At 36.3% G+C, this 17,464-nt stretch overlaps 1 protein-coding gene and 2 long non-coding RNA genes across 7 annotated transcripts; 2 read left to right on the top strand and 1 right to left on the bottom strand.

Moving 5' to 3' along the window:
- On the bottom strand, positions 1-1,231 carry LOC148724350 (uncharacterized). The gene is made up of 2 exons (XR_015990689.1): positions 1,004-1,231; positions 1-712 (listed from the first exon to the last, which is right to left on the bottom strand). It is a non-coding gene; the product is annotated as an uncharacterized LOC148724350 (long non-coding RNA).
- Positions 1,232-1,353: 122 nt separating this feature from the next.
- On the top strand, positions 1,354-9,176 carry LOC148724349 (uncharacterized). Of its 5 annotated transcripts, none has more exons than XM_088730485.1 (9): positions 1,357-1,627; positions 1,821-1,868; positions 3,183-3,954; positions 4,346-4,492; positions 5,177-5,212; positions 5,655-5,718; positions 6,198-6,241; positions 7,484-7,526; positions 7,967-9,176. In XM_088730485.1, exons 3-9 carry the CDS (start codon positions 3,796-3,798, stop codon positions 8,098-8,100), a joined length of 627 nt encoding a protein of 208 aa, XP_088586611.1. In that variant the 5' UTR covers positions 1,357-1,627; positions 1,821-1,868; positions 3,183-3,795; the 3' UTR covers positions 8,101-9,176. The 5 variants fall into 5 exon arrangements, with proteins under 5 accessions (XP_088586612.1, XP_088586614.1, XP_088586611.1 ...); XM_088730484.1 differs by having other exon boundaries at positions 2,126-3,954; XM_088730486.1 differs by having other exon boundaries at positions 1,354-1,627; positions 1,821-3,954; positions 7,970-9,176.
- An 835-nt stretch (positions 9,177-10,011) lies between these two features.
- LOC148724348 (uncharacterized) lies at positions 10,012-12,881 on the top strand. The gene is made up of 2 exons (XR_015990688.1): positions 10,012-10,570; positions 12,188-12,881. It is a non-coding gene; the product is annotated as an uncharacterized LOC148724348 (long non-coding RNA).
- The last annotated feature ends 4,583 nt before the right edge of the window (positions 12,882-17,464 follow it).

Below are 17,464 nucleotides of genomic sequence, written 5' to 3'. Positions count from 1 at the left end.
TACCACAATTTTTTTTAATTTTGTGTTATAATTTATAACTCATTAATTTTACAGCATATATTCTTGAAGCTTATACAATTTCCAATAAAACATTAATTTTTTACCCTTCAATTGCATATCACAATAAATTGAAATAAAAATTTACTGCAGTAAAGAATACAAGCAGAAAACTAAATAAAATCCAATTCAAGTAGGATTTTCAGTCCATGTGTTTGGTGCTCCAGTCAGATATTAAAAAGTGCTATACTGCAAGGACAGCGACTCTGGCCACACTGAAATACAAAGTTATATCAACCTGAGGCTTCCCTGAAAAATGGTTTATCACAATGTGTAAAATTCACCCAACATAGTTCTGCACTGTCTCCTGATTTATTCCAATTATATGGTGAATTCTAAATACTTTCCATTTACAGTAAACTTAAGTTCGATATAGATAGTATCAAGTATCAATTTATTTGCCAGATTAGAATATTTTATACAAAAAGCTTAAGAACATATCTTTACTTAGATATTATGACAAGGAAGTCTTATTTGAAGCCATGGGAAATTTCAAATCTGGCTTATTGAGACTTAAAAAGTTATATTTTCTTATATCTAACCACAGACACCATTAAAGTTTGGAAATCTTATTATAGCATGATTTCTGAAATTGCCATTTAGAAGCATAATCTTCTCCAAAATTTCAGTGACACTCTTTCCTTTCAGGTCAGACCTAAAACATTGAGAATATGAAATATTAATGCGATGCTTCTAATCAAAAAGTGTTAGAGGAATAAAAGAATAGGTGTAGGTTCAGAAGGTACAGCTGAGGAAGAGAGGATTTTGAAACTAATTTCTTAAGCTTAATTGCCATTTTCATAAAAGAATTGCTTATCGATTCTATAGTTTTTCCGTACTGGTTTTGAAACTTACAAGCATCATTGACAAAAATGTAGGCTTGAAGTGCATTGAGACATTGTAAAATGTGCCATATAAGCTTAAGCACTACATTACATTTTCTTACCCGGTCCACCAGAGCACATGTGAGCGCATGTGAGTTTCCATTGTCTGTCGGCGTGAGAGAACACGTTTACAAGCCGTACATTCCTACTTCTCTTGGCCTTTAAGTTTAACTACTTTGTAAATTTGATGTTCATTCCCATCCATGGTTCATACTAGCAGGCGTTAACACAAACTTTAAAAGTCATTTATCGCTACTTCGATTACCGTTCACAAGATGGCGACCATGGCGCTGAATGGATCACATGATCACTAGTCCCAGTCTTTCATGAGCAAAATCTTCACATGACCGACACATGACCAAATATAATCCAATAAGGTGAAGTCTCCAGGCTTGCCGCTCATTTCAACGTTCTATTCCGCTCTGCAACGATCTTTACTCGAAAGTTTTGTGCGTTGCAGCTGAGTCTTGCTGTGTTCTTCTCTGATCTAAACGTTTTAAAGCGTTCGCAGCGTTATGTGGGTTCTGGTCGAATGGATCGAAGAAGGTCATAGCATAAGCGTCTTAAAAGACAATACGTTATGGAAAAGAAATCGCCACACGAATAGAATAATGTCGTGGAATTGTCGCCATACGAAGTAAAAGAGGGCACTCAGATTTTCAAGGCGAAAGTTATTTCTGTTCATAGTAAGTATTACACTTTTGTTTGGTTAATCGTTGTCATGTGAATCATTTCTACTTCTATCGATTGATTGCAGAACATATCAATAAATATTATGTAAGAATTTTAAGCTTAGCTTTAAGAGTAGATTTTCTAAGTTTCATTAGTTTAAACTGAATATAATGGTAATAAATGCTTCTTATTTGTGTAATTTTAAAGGTACTAAAGGTGAAGCTACAAAGCAAGAACTTAGTTTGCTTGTTCCAGGTAATTTTGAGTTAAAGGTTTTTCTCAACTTTTGCTTGTGTGACAAAGCGAAGCGCCATTTTGCGGGGTGACGACGTTACAGCGGTCCAATCCTTTTCCATCCCCCTAGAAAAAAGCATTTCTGCTTTAGAGTACACTTTAAAGCTTTTATTAGCCCATAGTCTTTTTGTATGCCTAGATCATTTGTGAAAACTCACATCACTTGTGGTTTATTTATACGACAAAGATCCAATATAAAACCTCTGCAAATTATATAGGAACTGTCTCGGAAGATATTGAAAGCATGAGACACCAGCGTTGCAACTTTATATCAGAAGACACTGTTTATATGTAGCGATCATTCGCCGAGGGTGAGGTGAATATCATCAAATAATCCTCGAGACGAAGTCGAGGGGATTATTCGACAATAATTATTCACCGAGCCTGAGGTGAATAATTGTTTTAGTATAATTTCAGAGCTGAACAACAGAGAATTTTCAAAAGTCATAACATTTTAGTAACATTTATTAACATTTTATTTTAACATTTTATATAAACTGCGTAGAGTGGTTTATATAGCATCTTAGTATGATTTCAGAGCTGAGCAAAGAGTTCCAACCATCTGATTTGTCGAGCGGTTCCTTATATGACGCTATATAAACCGCCCCATGCGGTTTATATAAAATGTTAAAATAAAATGTAAATGTTACTACAATGTTATGACTTTTGAAATTTCTCTGTTGTTCAGCTCTTAAATTATACTAAAACAATTATCCGCCTCAAGTTCGGTGAATATTGTCAAATAATCCCCTCGACTTCGTCTCTGGGATTATTTGATGATATTCACCTCGCCTTCCGCGAATAATTGTTAAATAAGGAACCGCTCGAGCAGTCAGATTGCTGGAAACTCTTTGCTCAGCTCTGAAACTATACTAATTAACAATTAAAATGATATCACATAAGAATAACAATCTTAATTAGTTCAGATGCCAAAATAGCATTCACATGTTTGTGCGCGCATTTTATCAGCCGGAATGAAAACATGCTCCACTGGAAAATAATGATTTTGCCAAAAATGTATATTTTGATCCAAACTTTTCAAATCGCATCAGCCATGCACGATTTCTGATAATTGATATATGTGAATCCTAAGTTGTCAATTTATTAATCCTTTGAATGATCTTTTACTGTTTGTTTTGCATTCCAAGTAATTTTGTATATACATGTACAATCTATAGTAACAACAAAAAGTATTGTTAATTATAATGTTTATTTGAGTTGTATATAATAAATTCAATTCAATTCCTATCATATGGTGTTGTATGTTTTATGCAGCTAAGTGCAATTTAATGGAGTTGACAACGTGGAGCACAAGTGCTACCCGGAGCAGTCAGCGGTCTGGCATGCACCTGCATTCCTTTTGTTCTTGGTCCACGGGGCGTTGTTCAGTTTTGTTAGTGTTTTAGTCAGCGTTTTTCTGTGTGGGAGCTCATGGCTGGGTCGCCTGGATTTGCCATCCATGGGAGCAGTCTTCATCTAGGAGCTGGCTGCCAATAGTGGAAGCTCCTGGATGTCTCAGGCACCCTACCTCCACTTTGTGGGGCAGTTGTTAAAGTGTCTATATTCTATTTTTCCTATTTTCCTAAGAAATTCCTAGAAGTTTCCTAGGAATTTCCTTGAGGACCTATCTTGGTCAGACAAAAGTGAAATGTGTATCCTAAGAAATTCCTAGGAATTTCCTAGGATTTTTTTCAGATTTTAATTTTTTCACTCCTAGGAATTTCCTAGGAAATTTCTAGGAATTCTTCATCCCAATTTACTGTGAAATTTCACACCTTATTCTTAGGAAATTCATAGGAAAATCTTAGGATTTCCTAGGAATTTCCTAGATCTTTTTGCAAGGGAAACATTAAGAAAAACCCAGGTGTATGTAAATTTTGTGGTTAATATGTTTTTATTATCCAGACAGATGCAGCAAATCAAGGTGAATGCTTGTGAGATTCACAACAAGTTATTCATTGTTTCCAATAGGGAGAGGTTAGAGCAGGATCGTTCACTTAAGAGGGAGCAGGAAAGTGCATTGCAAAAGGCAATAGAGGATGACAAGGTAAATCGCTTTTCCCAAATACTTATATGGCACAAATAATACCAATATCAATTATGTCAATCATAGCATGATTACCTGTTGCAAAAAAACTGAAAGAAAGAACACATTAGAAGAAAGTCAGGCAATGAAATAAGGATTATTTTGAGAAGGCTTCCTTTAAGACTTCAGGAGCCAAAATAAGCACCAGCCATCAAAGTATGGCCCAAGTTTCAGAGACATAACCCCAAACAGGAGAGGAAATGAAGTGATTCAACATAAATAACACTTGTTACCAATAAAACTGCTATAATTGTCACTTTCTCTGTTAAGATTTAGCAGCAGCAATTTCAAGATCTTTTTTCTACACTATCAGTGAAATATTGCTGAGGTTGTCATGTATTTATTCTGTCAGATTAAAGAATCAAGCAAGATAAGGGAGGCCCGACAAGCCAGAGTTCAAGACGTCAGTCAAGAAGGAGAAAAAGAGAAAGTGACAATCATCCTCAATCACTCAAACGGCAAGGAAGAGCACCAGTTCATCAAAGGTGCCTACTTCCAGGTACATATAAACAATGACACAGATTATTAAACTTTAAATAGCAATTTGGTAAAATGTAGACATACAGTGATTGGCAAATAGCTTTTTATAAAAAGAAATCTAACCTTTTTTCCTGTTTAAATGATATAGGAAGTATATGACTGGGCAGGCTCCAACAATGCTCTCCCATTACACTTCTCTATCCAAAGAGGTAGGGAAGTGGTAAAATATGGAGACCTCTTGGAGAGAACAGAGGTGCTTCATATTCATGAGAGAGCAACCAAATAGTAATATTGCATAAAACAAATAACAACTACAGTACTAGAAATCTGGAGTTGAAGTCTAAAATATACTTGTGTTATTTCAAGAAGGCACATGGAATGCCTTTGGTGAATTCAAATTTGTTCAAAATACCCTTTTAATCCTGATTTTTAGAGGTGGTGGAAAAAATATGGCAAATGATATGCTATCTCCTGGTATTTCTTAGCACACAAAATTAATCTTTATGAGATACATAAGAAATACAAGGATGAATTTTGAGGGAATTTTTTCTTGCATATTCACCAATGTGCCTGCATGAAGTTTGAAAGTCACAGTGGTAAAGTGTTCAAACAGCTACTCTGGTAATTACTGTGGAATTTATGTATTAAACCTTATCTTTGATTCTGTTAACTTGTGTTTTTTTTGTTTTTTTTTTTAATCCAGGATGAGGCAGAGATTAAATCCCTACTGGGATCAGAGGTTAGAATACACACAGTAACAACTTATCTTTGAATGTATGATACAACACCACATATTAAGTAAAGTGTATGCTCGGACTGGTCAATTTACCGCAAATTATCTGCCTATGAGTGTAAGAAGCAAAATGGCACAAGTGATCAAAACAGAGAAAAAAAAGAATGTGTATTATTGAAGAAGTAAACTGCAAAGCTCTTATCACCATAGCCAGTCTTTAGTGTAAACGGTTTCTTTCTCCACTCAGCCTAATTTTTCAGTTTGATTATTATTAAAAGCCAAGATCATCTTTTTTGACTATTCATTTTGTATACCCAAGTTGAAAGTTTGGGTTATGACCTGAGTTTTATTCATAGAGTTGAGCATAAATTTTGAAATTGTTAATGGTGAGGAAATAAGAAATGTTAATTCTGGGTCACTTGATGGCTTTCCTCATTTAAGCCTGCAGGTGACATTCAAAGGAAATATTCCCAATTTGCAGCTGGAAGGTGACCCTTCATCCACAATACTAGGTGAGGAATACAAATATTATATATTAAACAAATAATTAACAAAAAATGAAAAAAAGAATGTAAAGAATAAAAATGAAGTGCCTTCAAATGAAACTGACCATGCATGAAAAGCAGAACCAGTCTTAGCAAACTAGGTAATGCAACCCTACAAGAAAATTACAGGCAATCTGCCTTGCTCAGTGATAATAAGCCGAAAATAAGGACAAACATTAGGACTAGATGATGTTCCTAAAAACAGAGATAACATCTTTTTTTTTTAAATTTCAGAAGAAATTGCCTTAATGCCAAAAATCAACACTGGTCATATGTTAAGTTATGTGTTGAGGGTTTATTAATTTCATATTTGTTACCTGATAAACAATGAGGGTCGCCACACAATTCTGTAATTTACTGGATAAATCACCATCACCTGTATTGCTTGAGCAATTACAGTAAACTAGTGGTATATTAAATTGTGTATTTTTACATACTGAGACTAGTTCTCCCGACAGATGAAGATCCTAACACAAGCAAAACAAATGAGGTAAGGGAAGTAGTGCACATTAAAATATCACGTAAAACTATTGGTAGTATGCTACATTATGAAAACCCTACCATAACATGTTGCATTGTATGTTCCATAGATCATTGACCAAAAAAACTTGACTTAAACTTGACAATCTCGCATGTCCCTTGGGACGAGGTTCTTTGTGGGCCATGACACTTAGGCAGACTGACGGGTCCCTTGGGACGAGGTTCTTCATGAGCCGCAACACTTGGGGCAGACTGAAAGGTCCCTTGGGACGAGGTTCTTCCTGAGCCGCGACACTTGGGGCAGACTGACAGGTCCCTTGGGATGAGGTTCTTTGTGAGCCGTGACACTTGAGGGAGACGAAAAGGTCCCTTGGGACGAGGTTCTTCCTGAGCCGTGACACTTGGGGCAGACTGACGGGTCCCTTGGGACGAGGTTCTTCGTGAGCCGAGACACTTGGGGCAGACTGAAAGGTCCCTTGGGACGAGGTTCTTCGTGAGCTGCGACACTTGGGGCAGACTGACAGGGTCCCTTGGGACAAGGTTCTTTGTGAGCCGCGACACTTGGGGCAGACTGATGGGTCCCTTGGGACGAAGTTCTTCGTGAGCCGCAACACTTAAGGCAGACTGACGGGTCCCTTGGGATGAGGTTCTTCGTGAGCCGCGACACTTGGGGCAGACTTAAAGGTCCCTTGGTACAAGGTTCTTTGCGAGAAGCATTATTTTGTGCAGACTTATTTAACGTTGTTCATGTGATCTAGTTCTCATTTTAACCAAAATAGTTTAAGATATGTCAATATACATACAACTGAACAAAATGAACTGTCATGGCTTCCTCCTGCATAACACTAACATCAACACCTGACCAAATAATATTAACAACAGCAGGATGGAACAACTGACAGTATCTATTATCACTGTAGTTTTAAATAAGGGTCATGCTATAATGTAAACAACTTATCAACCTAAATAACTAAGTAAATAGAGATCATGTTAGTAACATCATTTTCCAAGTGTGTTTAGTTAAGGTATTGAAATATGAGGTCATGTAATTAGATTAGTTCATGTACATTTCATTAGTGTCTATTTAATTTTATAATACTACATCTACGTTATGATAGTCATGGTTATTAAGGAAAGTAAGAGATTGAAGCAGTGGCATCTTGGCTTTTGCTATTGTTCCTTTTTGTTAACAGCAAGTTACACGTGACTCTTGTGGATGGCATACTTCCCTTTACTTTTTATCTCGTTTCAGGAACCACTACCAGGTACATCTGGAATTATTTTTGCACAAGCAGGTGAGAAGCATATTATCTAATAAGTAAAATACTCAGTATTTTACCAACCAGTAAGGATACTGATTTTAATGTTGGTAAAAGTGGCCATCTCTGATGATAGTTGATCCACTGGCATACTACTGCCTTTTAGAGGATAACGTGGCATAAGGATGTCATTAGAGCTACAAAAGAATTTAATCAGAAGGTTGAACAAAATGATCAGACTCTATTAGAAGATATTGAAAGAACATAGAAATGTATATTCTTGTCCTAGAGACCATGGATTAGGGAAATTTCCTGCTGACCCTTTTAGCTAAGGCCCCTACTTAACCTGGCAATCTATAATTCCCTCCAAACTGGGACAATATAATTATCAGAGAAATATATAATTGTAAGTCAACAGCAAGAAAAAGAAAATTACTGGTCAACCTACAATTTCTAAAATTATAATTTTTCCCCAGAAGAAGGACAAGAAATAGAGGAAAGTTGTGTAGACATCGACAAGGAGGAGAAGGAAGTAGACGGAGAAAAAGGAGCAAAAGAAAGAAGGGGAAGAGAGGGAGCACACAGAAGAAGAGAAAGAGAGGGAACATAAAGATGAAGAGGGGATGGAACATGTTAAGCATGAAAGGAAAAGGAAATGTGGATGTGGATGTTTCCATATTTTATTTTTTCATGTAGAGGAGATCCAAATACAAAAATGCACAATCAAACTGCTTAGGGTAATTTAAAAGACTTCCAGAAACACAACTTGGGACAATGCAATAAAATTTCACTTTCCCATACATTTCACATATTTTCATGGTCATTAAAAATGGTAGAGGCTGGTTAGAGTCCTTCAAAATTTCTTCAATAGAGGCTACTATAAAGCAACAAGTTCAAAATGTTCTATGTTTTGATGATAAACAACAAGTGTAGAACCCAAAACTTCAGTTCCTAATGTAAATATGGTTAGTGTTATAGGGACCTAAGTGTTCAGTTTAGAATTTAGTCAAAGTGGGTCATATGTACTGCATGACATTTTATATTGAGTCATTTCAAAAACAAATGGTCTGGGTCAAACTATGATCTTCAAACTTCCAAGAACTGACATCATTCAAACTGGCAAATCTACATATATGTGACATAGGTTCAATCGTTCACGTATATGTCACATATATGTGACATATAGTTAAAATGCTACAGTCATTTCTACATATATGTCACATATGTCTGCATATATGCGACATATATGAAAATTGGCAAGGATGAAATCATATATGTAACATGTTTCCACGTACACGTAGCATTTATGTTTGCTCATATTTATAGATATCGCCTTGCATGGACTGATACAGTAAATTGAGGAGTCCCTAATTCCATTGTAGGGTTCAAATCTTACATGATGCAGTGCTGTTTTCATTTTTATTACACTGTATGAATAATAAACTTAAAATGGAAAAGTGCTTATATCAATCTCTAGAAGCACATTATATATACTCATGCATGCAGATCTGTTGCACGTATATGTAGCATTTATGTTTGCTCATATTTATAGATATAGCCTTGCATGGACTGATACAGTAAATTGAGGAGTCCCTAATTCCATTGTAGGGTTCAAATATTACATGATGCAGTGCTGTTTTCATTTTTATTACACTGTATGAATAATAAACTTAAAATGGAAAAGTGCTTTTATCAATCTCTAGAAGCACATTATATATACTCATGCATGCAGATCTGATCGTGAACTATTAAATATTTAACATTTTACCAATCCTACTTAAATGATAACGTCAGCTTTTATAATCGTAACAGTGGCCAATTTACCATTTTCACTTTGTTGATATATTCAAATTATTTCGTTACCCCTTCTGACGCAGCCTCAAACAGTTTCTTTTAGAAACTATCAGCCTCTACTTAAACGATAGCTTGCATGTATCCTGCTTGAACCTTTCAAATGAATTAGTGCAATCCAAGTTTTTGGTGAAGCTAGGCGGGGTTATTTATGCTGTCATCATAACAAAATTGCTTAAATTATTTGATAAAAAGTGAGAATCTTCTGAACTACAAATACCAAAGAGAAATACCTGAATTTCTGTGCCACTAATTCTTTAAATACATGTAGCTAAAAGAGGCAAACCATAGCAACGATAAGCTCTGATGGTGTGGGTCTCATGGCTTTTGTACAGCTCTACCTTATGGCCCATGCATGTATCAAGTCTGCAAAGTACTTTTTAAGAGCATTCAATGAGCTGACACACTTAATTGTTAAGTAATCCAGGAATACAGTGCAAATTAATCGAAGCAATTACACCTGAAAGACAATTTCCATTTAGATTGCGAGCAACCACCAAAGTAAGGATCAAAAGAACGCTCTCAGACAGTTTAAGTAGTGAACCTGGGTACACAAAGGGATCCTTAAAAATTTCTGTTTGATTCGAGATGTCACCACCAACTGATTTCTCTTCATAATCTGAAAAGCTTTCACCATAGCTTCTTCCATCACCTTCAGGGACACCGCTCCAATTCATGTTCAAAATATCATCGCTGTTGTCTTCAGGTGAAGACATTCCTTGGTGGTCCGGAGATGAAGGCAATGACATATCTGACACAGTCTCTGACATACTGAAGTCCGCATTAATTGTCATCACGGTCATCTGAATACTCTGATTTGCGATTTCCTAGCGAAACATTCCCACTTTCCTCGGGAGTTTGCTCATCTTCATCTGAGGTAAGTTGTACCGTTTTATCCTGCTGTCGATAAAAAGTGCTTTTGGATTTTCGAAGGGATACTTCTCTTCGATGAATGTTGTGGCGATATCGCTTTCTTAACGTTCCACCATTTTACATGGCATGTAAACCGCATGCCCTCTCATCACGAAAGACCGCAATACCTGAGGGCACGCATCACGTGGTAATATTCATGTGACTAGACAAGAGCGTCGACAAGAGCGGGAGTTTTTGAGTCGCAAGTGCCGAAGCATTGTTTCATCGGATAAATTTCGCTAGTGTTCTCCCATTTTGGACAACTTTTCTCATAATGAGAGAAACAAAGGCGCCTTCTCGCTTCGCTAACGGCTTTGGTAAGTCATGCAAAATTAACTGCGTTGTACGGATAGTTGTCTTAGCTGCGAATAAATGCTTTCCGCTGTACCTTGGTTCCAGAGGAATTTTGTTTGAAAGCTAGGCCGATTGCGGATTCAACATTGCCATAAAGATTCGCTACCTTCGGCATGTTTTGAGAGCGTGAAATTTCGGGTCATCCTCGGTGTAAAAACCTGACGAGGTTTTCTTTGTTTCATGAGGAATCGTTTTGCTGTACGCTTTTGTTTTTAATGTTTTGTTGTCTTTGTTTTACGTCACTCGTGAGCTTTACAGGTTTTTACACCGAGGATGAGCCGAAATTTCCGTTTGTTTTCATTTATGTCAATACAGAGGCCACTAAATAACAAAGGACAGTACAGTGTTTGCTTTTCCATGCTGCAATAGATCTTTTCGCGGTAAAAGGAGGGCAGCATGGTCGAGTGGTCAGCGTGTCAGACTTGCAATCTGTCGCTCCTGGGTTCAAGTCCCGCCTTGGCGACTACTTGGATTAGCCCCGAATTTCAAATCCTCGGTCATGCTTGAAATATAGCTAACTGGTTTGCCTTCGGCCAGTTGGGATTCTTAACAACGTTATTTTCAATTTGAATTATTTGTTTAAGTTGTTTCGTGGAAAACCAGTAAACTAGCGTCTAGCTAAGTGTTTCTCCACGTTAAACTGTTTATTATTATAAAACTGTTTATTAAAATCCGCCATTTTGGAAACGGGGCAAACAGAGCGAGAAGTGTTTGTACGCAATGTCAAAAAACGTCTGTAATATAAAAATCTGGACAAGACTTCCGTATTATATTATCCCCATACCTGATTATGCATTCAATTCTTGGATAAAGGAAAGCAGAGGAAAAACAACGTATTTCCTTTGGGACTACAGCTTTGTTTTTGATTGGTAGGGGGTTATACGGAAATCTTTCCAAAATCTTCACAAACGTTGAATGGTGAGGGTAATATGGAGGCCCAAGCATTTCTCTATTTAAAATTGAGGGGGATATATATAAAGGTAAGCTGAAAAGTGGGTGATCGTGTTTTTAATTTTCCTTACATCTGTCTGTAAACCCCGCAAATTTTTCAAGGTCAGGGAAGAGTTACTGGGGAATTTTGCAAAAAGTCAGGGAAAATCTTAGTTATCGTCAAAGTCAGTGAAAAGTAGGGGAATGTTGATTTGAGGGTTCCACAGAGGTTTGTGAAGTAGTCGATCAAGTGTAGCAAATCGGATAGAAAGCTTTAAAGCGATGGAGAAGTGTATCATAGATCAATAGAACTATGCTATTCCGAGAAATTTGGTAAATCGTTCCCTGCATGTCTTTAGCCTTAGCCATTTTATTTTTGAGTTGTGCACCCTGAGGAAATAAAACATACCATCAAACCCTGCTTAACTCTGTGCTAATAATATTTTGTGCACTGCGCTTTCGATAATTTGGTAATTAATTTAATTCAAGGTCAGTGAAAAATGTTTTGAGGTTAGTGAAAAGTCAGAAAAAAGTAAGGGAATTTTTTGGGTTCCAATGAGTGGCAACCTTGTGTTAGTATTACTATATTTAAAGATATATCACAAACTAATTTATGATTCTAAGTATATATCTTGCTTCTCATTTGACAGCATTTGTATAGTCCCAATTCAAGGACTCAAAAGTGGCCCTTGTGCGAAAAACCATCCAGGACACGTGCACAGGATGCCACAGAGGAATTTCAAAAAGGAAAGAATGTTGACACTATATCGTTAGCATGCACTTGCGTTTTATGACCCTTAATCTTGTCCAATACATTCCATTGAAGTTCATGCACTCATCAGTAACTTATATGGGCAATAGACTTATCATTTTCTCAGTTGAATGCCTGGTTTATTGTTGGATGGGTTCTGAGTTAATGTTTTTGAATGTTGCATATTTGCGGGCCTATCCATTGAGGGAGATTGTTATCTGCTTTTTTTTTTTATCTATAATGCCCTTGAAAATAGAAAAAAAATTGATTGTGGCAATTGATGTACTTTAACTCCAGAGAAGTTTCTCCAACTGACCTGTAATTTACCAAGTACATGTCACTGGTGTACATGTTGTGGTTCAGTTTTATCCTAGGTTCAATTTTTATTTTCTTTTGTATTAATTAAACTCTTACATTATTGCATATAGCCATATATCCAAAAAACAAATGGAAATAAAATTTGCCTGTAGGATAAAACTGAAATACATCACTTTGATGCGGTACGTTGTAATTCAGGCCATTTTATTGATGTAAACACTCATTCACCTTGTTTAAGGAGGAATACAAAATATATGCTTTGTTTGCCACAACCATATATGTCTATGAGCATTTTCTTGCTTTACATTTGGGTACAGCTTTTCATTTGCATTTACAGGCTGTTGATGTTTTATATAACTGTTTAATATGAAAAAAGATTGGCTCATAAAATTTAGAAGAACTGCAGAAATGTAATGGTCAAGAGGCCAACTCCAATGTAGCTTTGTTGGTTTATTAGCTCTAGGTTTGGACCGTCTCAGTCTTCCTCAGGAGCATACTAATTACAATGTAATTAGTATGTAATTAGTATTTAATTACTATGCTCCTGAGGAAGACCGAGACGGTCGAAACGTCGAGCTAATAAACCAATAAAGCTACATTGGAGCTGGCTTCTTGACCATTACATTTCTGCTTTTATTTACGTCATTTCAAGAGCCCACGATCGCTTCAGTGATCCTCCAGGCAGCGCGTTTGAGACTGATCAGCATTGTTTGTGGGACCCCTTACAAGCTTCTACTTAGTATATATATATATACAATTATTTAGGAAAATAGAAATTAAAACTTCGCAGGAAGTTTTAGTGCGAAGTTTTAATTTTTATTTTCTTAAATAATTGTTTACAAAGCTCCATGATTGTAGAGCACTCTCCGATGCAAGGATAAGGTTTTTTACGTATATATATATATGTATACATGAGTTCTATTTTCTTTACCTATTAACAGGTTTCTCAAAGCCATGCCTTACAGAAATATATGATTTTGTGGTCTCAGTTAAGGATTGTGGTTATTCTATATTGACTGCAATTGTTTTTGGCTAGCTATTATCAACTATAATACATCTATGCCTTTAGGTTGACCTGCATATGCATGCATGCCCTCACCAAATCTACATATATGTGACATACATGTTACACATGTGTGCCACATATATGTGGCATATATCTGCAACGATTGAACTTATGTAACATATATGTCACACATACGTAGATTTGGTAAGGGTGCATTTGCTGTTCCCAGGTTCCACATACACGTTACATATATGTTACATATATATGTCACATATATGTGATATGCATGCAACATGAGTGCCAAATTCCTACATATGCCACATTTATGTTACACATATGTGGCATATATTTGACATATATGCCACATATATGTGGCATATATGGCACATATAATTTTTATGTGGCATACATATGTAACATATGTAACATATATATGTAACATATGTAACATATGTAACATATATATGTTACATATATGTAGGTTTGGTAAGGGGGCCATCACCAGTATGTCAGAGTCTTTATGCTTTTCAAAGTTTTAGTTGTTTATTGTGGTAAACAATTAAATCATCATAAAGTGGAATCATTATTTTAAAAAATTATAGACCAATCTTGAATATAAGATGTCAAAAAACAGCGAAATATATTTTTCATTTCATGCTTTCTGACCCCAAGTAACTGATTCAACTTCAAATCATGTTTTTAGGTTCAACTGCCATTCTCTTTTGCTTGGAAAACACACTTAGCTTTTGTCCTTGTTTCATAAAAAAACATAAACACAAGAACAAAGACAAAAAATGAAGCATCGAACGATCAGTAAATCAACATATGCAAAATGTCTAAGTGGGCCCATACTAAAATTGTACTCATACCCACGTAATCTGAAATGCTAGTCATCTTAATATTGTGCCCTCAACTAAGGATAGTAAGCAAACCTATTTGTTTTAGTTTTCTTTAATTATTTCCAGCTGCTTTGGAAGTACTTAATATATATGAGGTAACTTGGTTTTTGTTTGTTTGTTTGTTTGTTTTTTAGTTTGTTTTTGCATCAGTAAGAGTCTACCACCATTTCATTTAGTGTTAGAATAGAATATTCCACATGAATAAAACTAAAACATGAACTAGATCGAACACTGGAACTAGTTATGATTTGAATTTAATAGTTGATGCATGCAATATAGAAGACTTCTAAAAGGAGTGCAAAAATTTAGGCTTTTATGAGAGGCACGTTTGCAAAATCGAGGCTCGATTGCATAATCGAGGCACGATTGCAAAATCGAGGCTCGTATGTCGAAGCTTGGCAAAACGAGGAATCGTGGTCGTTTTTGATCTGGTGCTTTCGGGCTCGTTTCCCAGAAACCTTGAATGATCCTATATATATATATATATATATATTTATTTAGTATAATTTTAGAGCTGAGCAAAGAGTTTCCAGCAAGCTGCTTGGTCGAGCGATTCCTTATATGACGCTATATAAACCGCTCCACGTGGTTTATATAAAATGTTGAAATAAAACGTTAATAAATGTTACTAAAATGTTATTATTTTAGAAATTTGTCTGTTGTTCAGCTCTGAAATTATAATACTAAAACAATTATTCGCCTCTGGTTCGGTGAATATTATGGAATAATCCCCTTGACTTCGTCTCGGAGATTATTGGACGATATTCACCTCGTCTTTGGCGAATAATTGTTAAATATTAAAATTTTACATCTGCTTGGTTATTGTTGTTGTTATTGTATTGTAAGTCAAACTGAATTCTTGGGTGGCGATACGGTCGATGAAAATTACCGCAAAACCGTACTAAGCCCGAAAATTCACTGCCACTTTATGGATCTGAAATGAAATTTCCCCAGTTGTACTAGATATAACATTTCTTTCAAGAAATGTTTTGTTAACTTTCCGTATATTAATTTCATTTGCTATGCTTTTCAGAGCACGTTTTGGGGCATTCAGTAAACTGTTCGATAATGTTCTTGAGACGGTATTTTAAAAGTCCATGACCACTCTATTATATTACTGCTATAAAGATGACTCTCCGTTTCTTAATTAAATATACAACTGCTAATGCTTGCCGCTTTTCATGACTTGAGGGTGTAATCTGTACCACCCTTCATCCAGTGAGAGTAAATTATGGCAATGTTAAAGCGGCGAGGGGAGGGGTCTAAGGAGCGCCGGGGGTTAAGAGGCGCCGGAGAGAGGAGGAGGAGAAGGAGGAGCGTCGGGGGGAGAGGGAAGCGTCGGGGTTCTGGATGGGGGGGTTATATCATGCTGGTATTACTTAACTCTGGGAGTAGCAGTCTATCGGTCAGTCATTGTGCATTTTAGGCTCTTATACAATCATTTAACAGACGATGGGGCTCTTTTAGCATGATGACATTACCTGCCTCATTGCGCATGCACAAAAAGGAGGGTATCAATGGGGTTAACCGTCAACCGTCAAATGGCCAAAATATTAACCATTAACCGTCAAAAACGCAATATTCTTACCGTCAAATGGCCAAAATATTAACCACCAGCCGTCAAAAATGCAGTATTCTTAGTCAACCGTCAAATAAGCAAGCAAATATAGTGTCTCACAAAAATACATTTATGTAAGTCCTTTAACTTCTAGTCGCTAGTAAAATTGGTTGGCGACAGAACAGACTTCCGGTTTGGAAACACTTACGGCGTCGTAAAACGGTAGTTATTTATCAATAAAAGGTGGTATAAATTAACAGTTCTTTACAAACGCGTCATCATGAAAATTACAGCCAAATTCGCGAGTTAAATTCTTTTATAGACGATATTCCAAAACATTTACCGTCGACCGTCAAAAGGGCTCATTTTTAACCGTCAACCATCAACGTGACCCATTGAGACCCTCAAAAAGAGAAAGAGATTTATAAACACATATCTGTTTTTTGTTTTGTTCAAACAGTATCCTGCTGATGATCAATGAAAACAAACAAACTTCGCGGCATCCTATTTTGAAAAGGCTAAATTAAATTTATTGAGATGCACTCATAAATCAAAATCCTCAAGTTGAGGACCATGATTTCCCCCTAACATAAGCATATGAATATCGATTGGCATGTTACACCAGCTGTTCCAAACTCAGTCGTTTAGTCAACGCTACCTAAAAATCGTGCGACAGCAGAGAGGGGAGGTTGGCTCATCGCCAGCTTATATTCAGCCACCTTGACCTACTGACATCTCAAATGATTCTCCAGTTTACACTCAAACTGTTAAGTTAACAAAAAATGATTGATATTTGCATTTATATTGAGTTTTGCGGATATACCTTATCCATTCCTAGTATGACAGATACTATATATGCACATTTAATTCTTAGAAGAGTTACGGCCAGAAATAGGCGGAATATTTCTCTCTCATAATTCTCTCTAAATTCGTAAGCCTTCCTATAAACATTGAAAATTTTCAGGTATTTTCATTTTGCATGTCAAATTTCGGGGTTTATCAGTACCAGCCAAATAAGCTACAGCGCAACAACAGATTACGCGTAGATGATTATGACGTGACGAACCTATATGCAGTTTAGCATTCTTTCATTCACAAAACGAGAAATAATTAGCAATATATATCTAAAAATAAGCTATGTACGATTGTCCATGCCTTTTCACATGTATACCTCTCGACTGAAAGATTGTACTATTTGATGTATGGACTTCCAAACGTGAACATTTTTCAAGCTATAGCTTAACCAAATGCCCTGAATGGGCAATGGACACATCTAGTACTCACTCATAGTGCCAGCTCTCCATTAACCTCACTGACTATCCGTCACATATCGTATCAAGTTTATGATTTTTATATAAATTCAAGGAATGGCGTCATCTTATTTCAGAAACTCGA

Source organism: Stylophora pistillata, chromosome 8 (assembly GCF_964205215.1).
Source record: "Stylophora pistillata chromosome 8, jaStyPist1.2, whole genome shotgun sequence".
NCBI classification, from domain to species: Eukaryota; Metazoa; Cnidaria; class Anthozoa; order Scleractinia; family Pocilloporidae; genus Stylophora; species Stylophora pistillata.
Note: the sequence above shows the minus strand (reverse complement) of the source record. Positions and strands in the feature narration are given on the sequence as shown.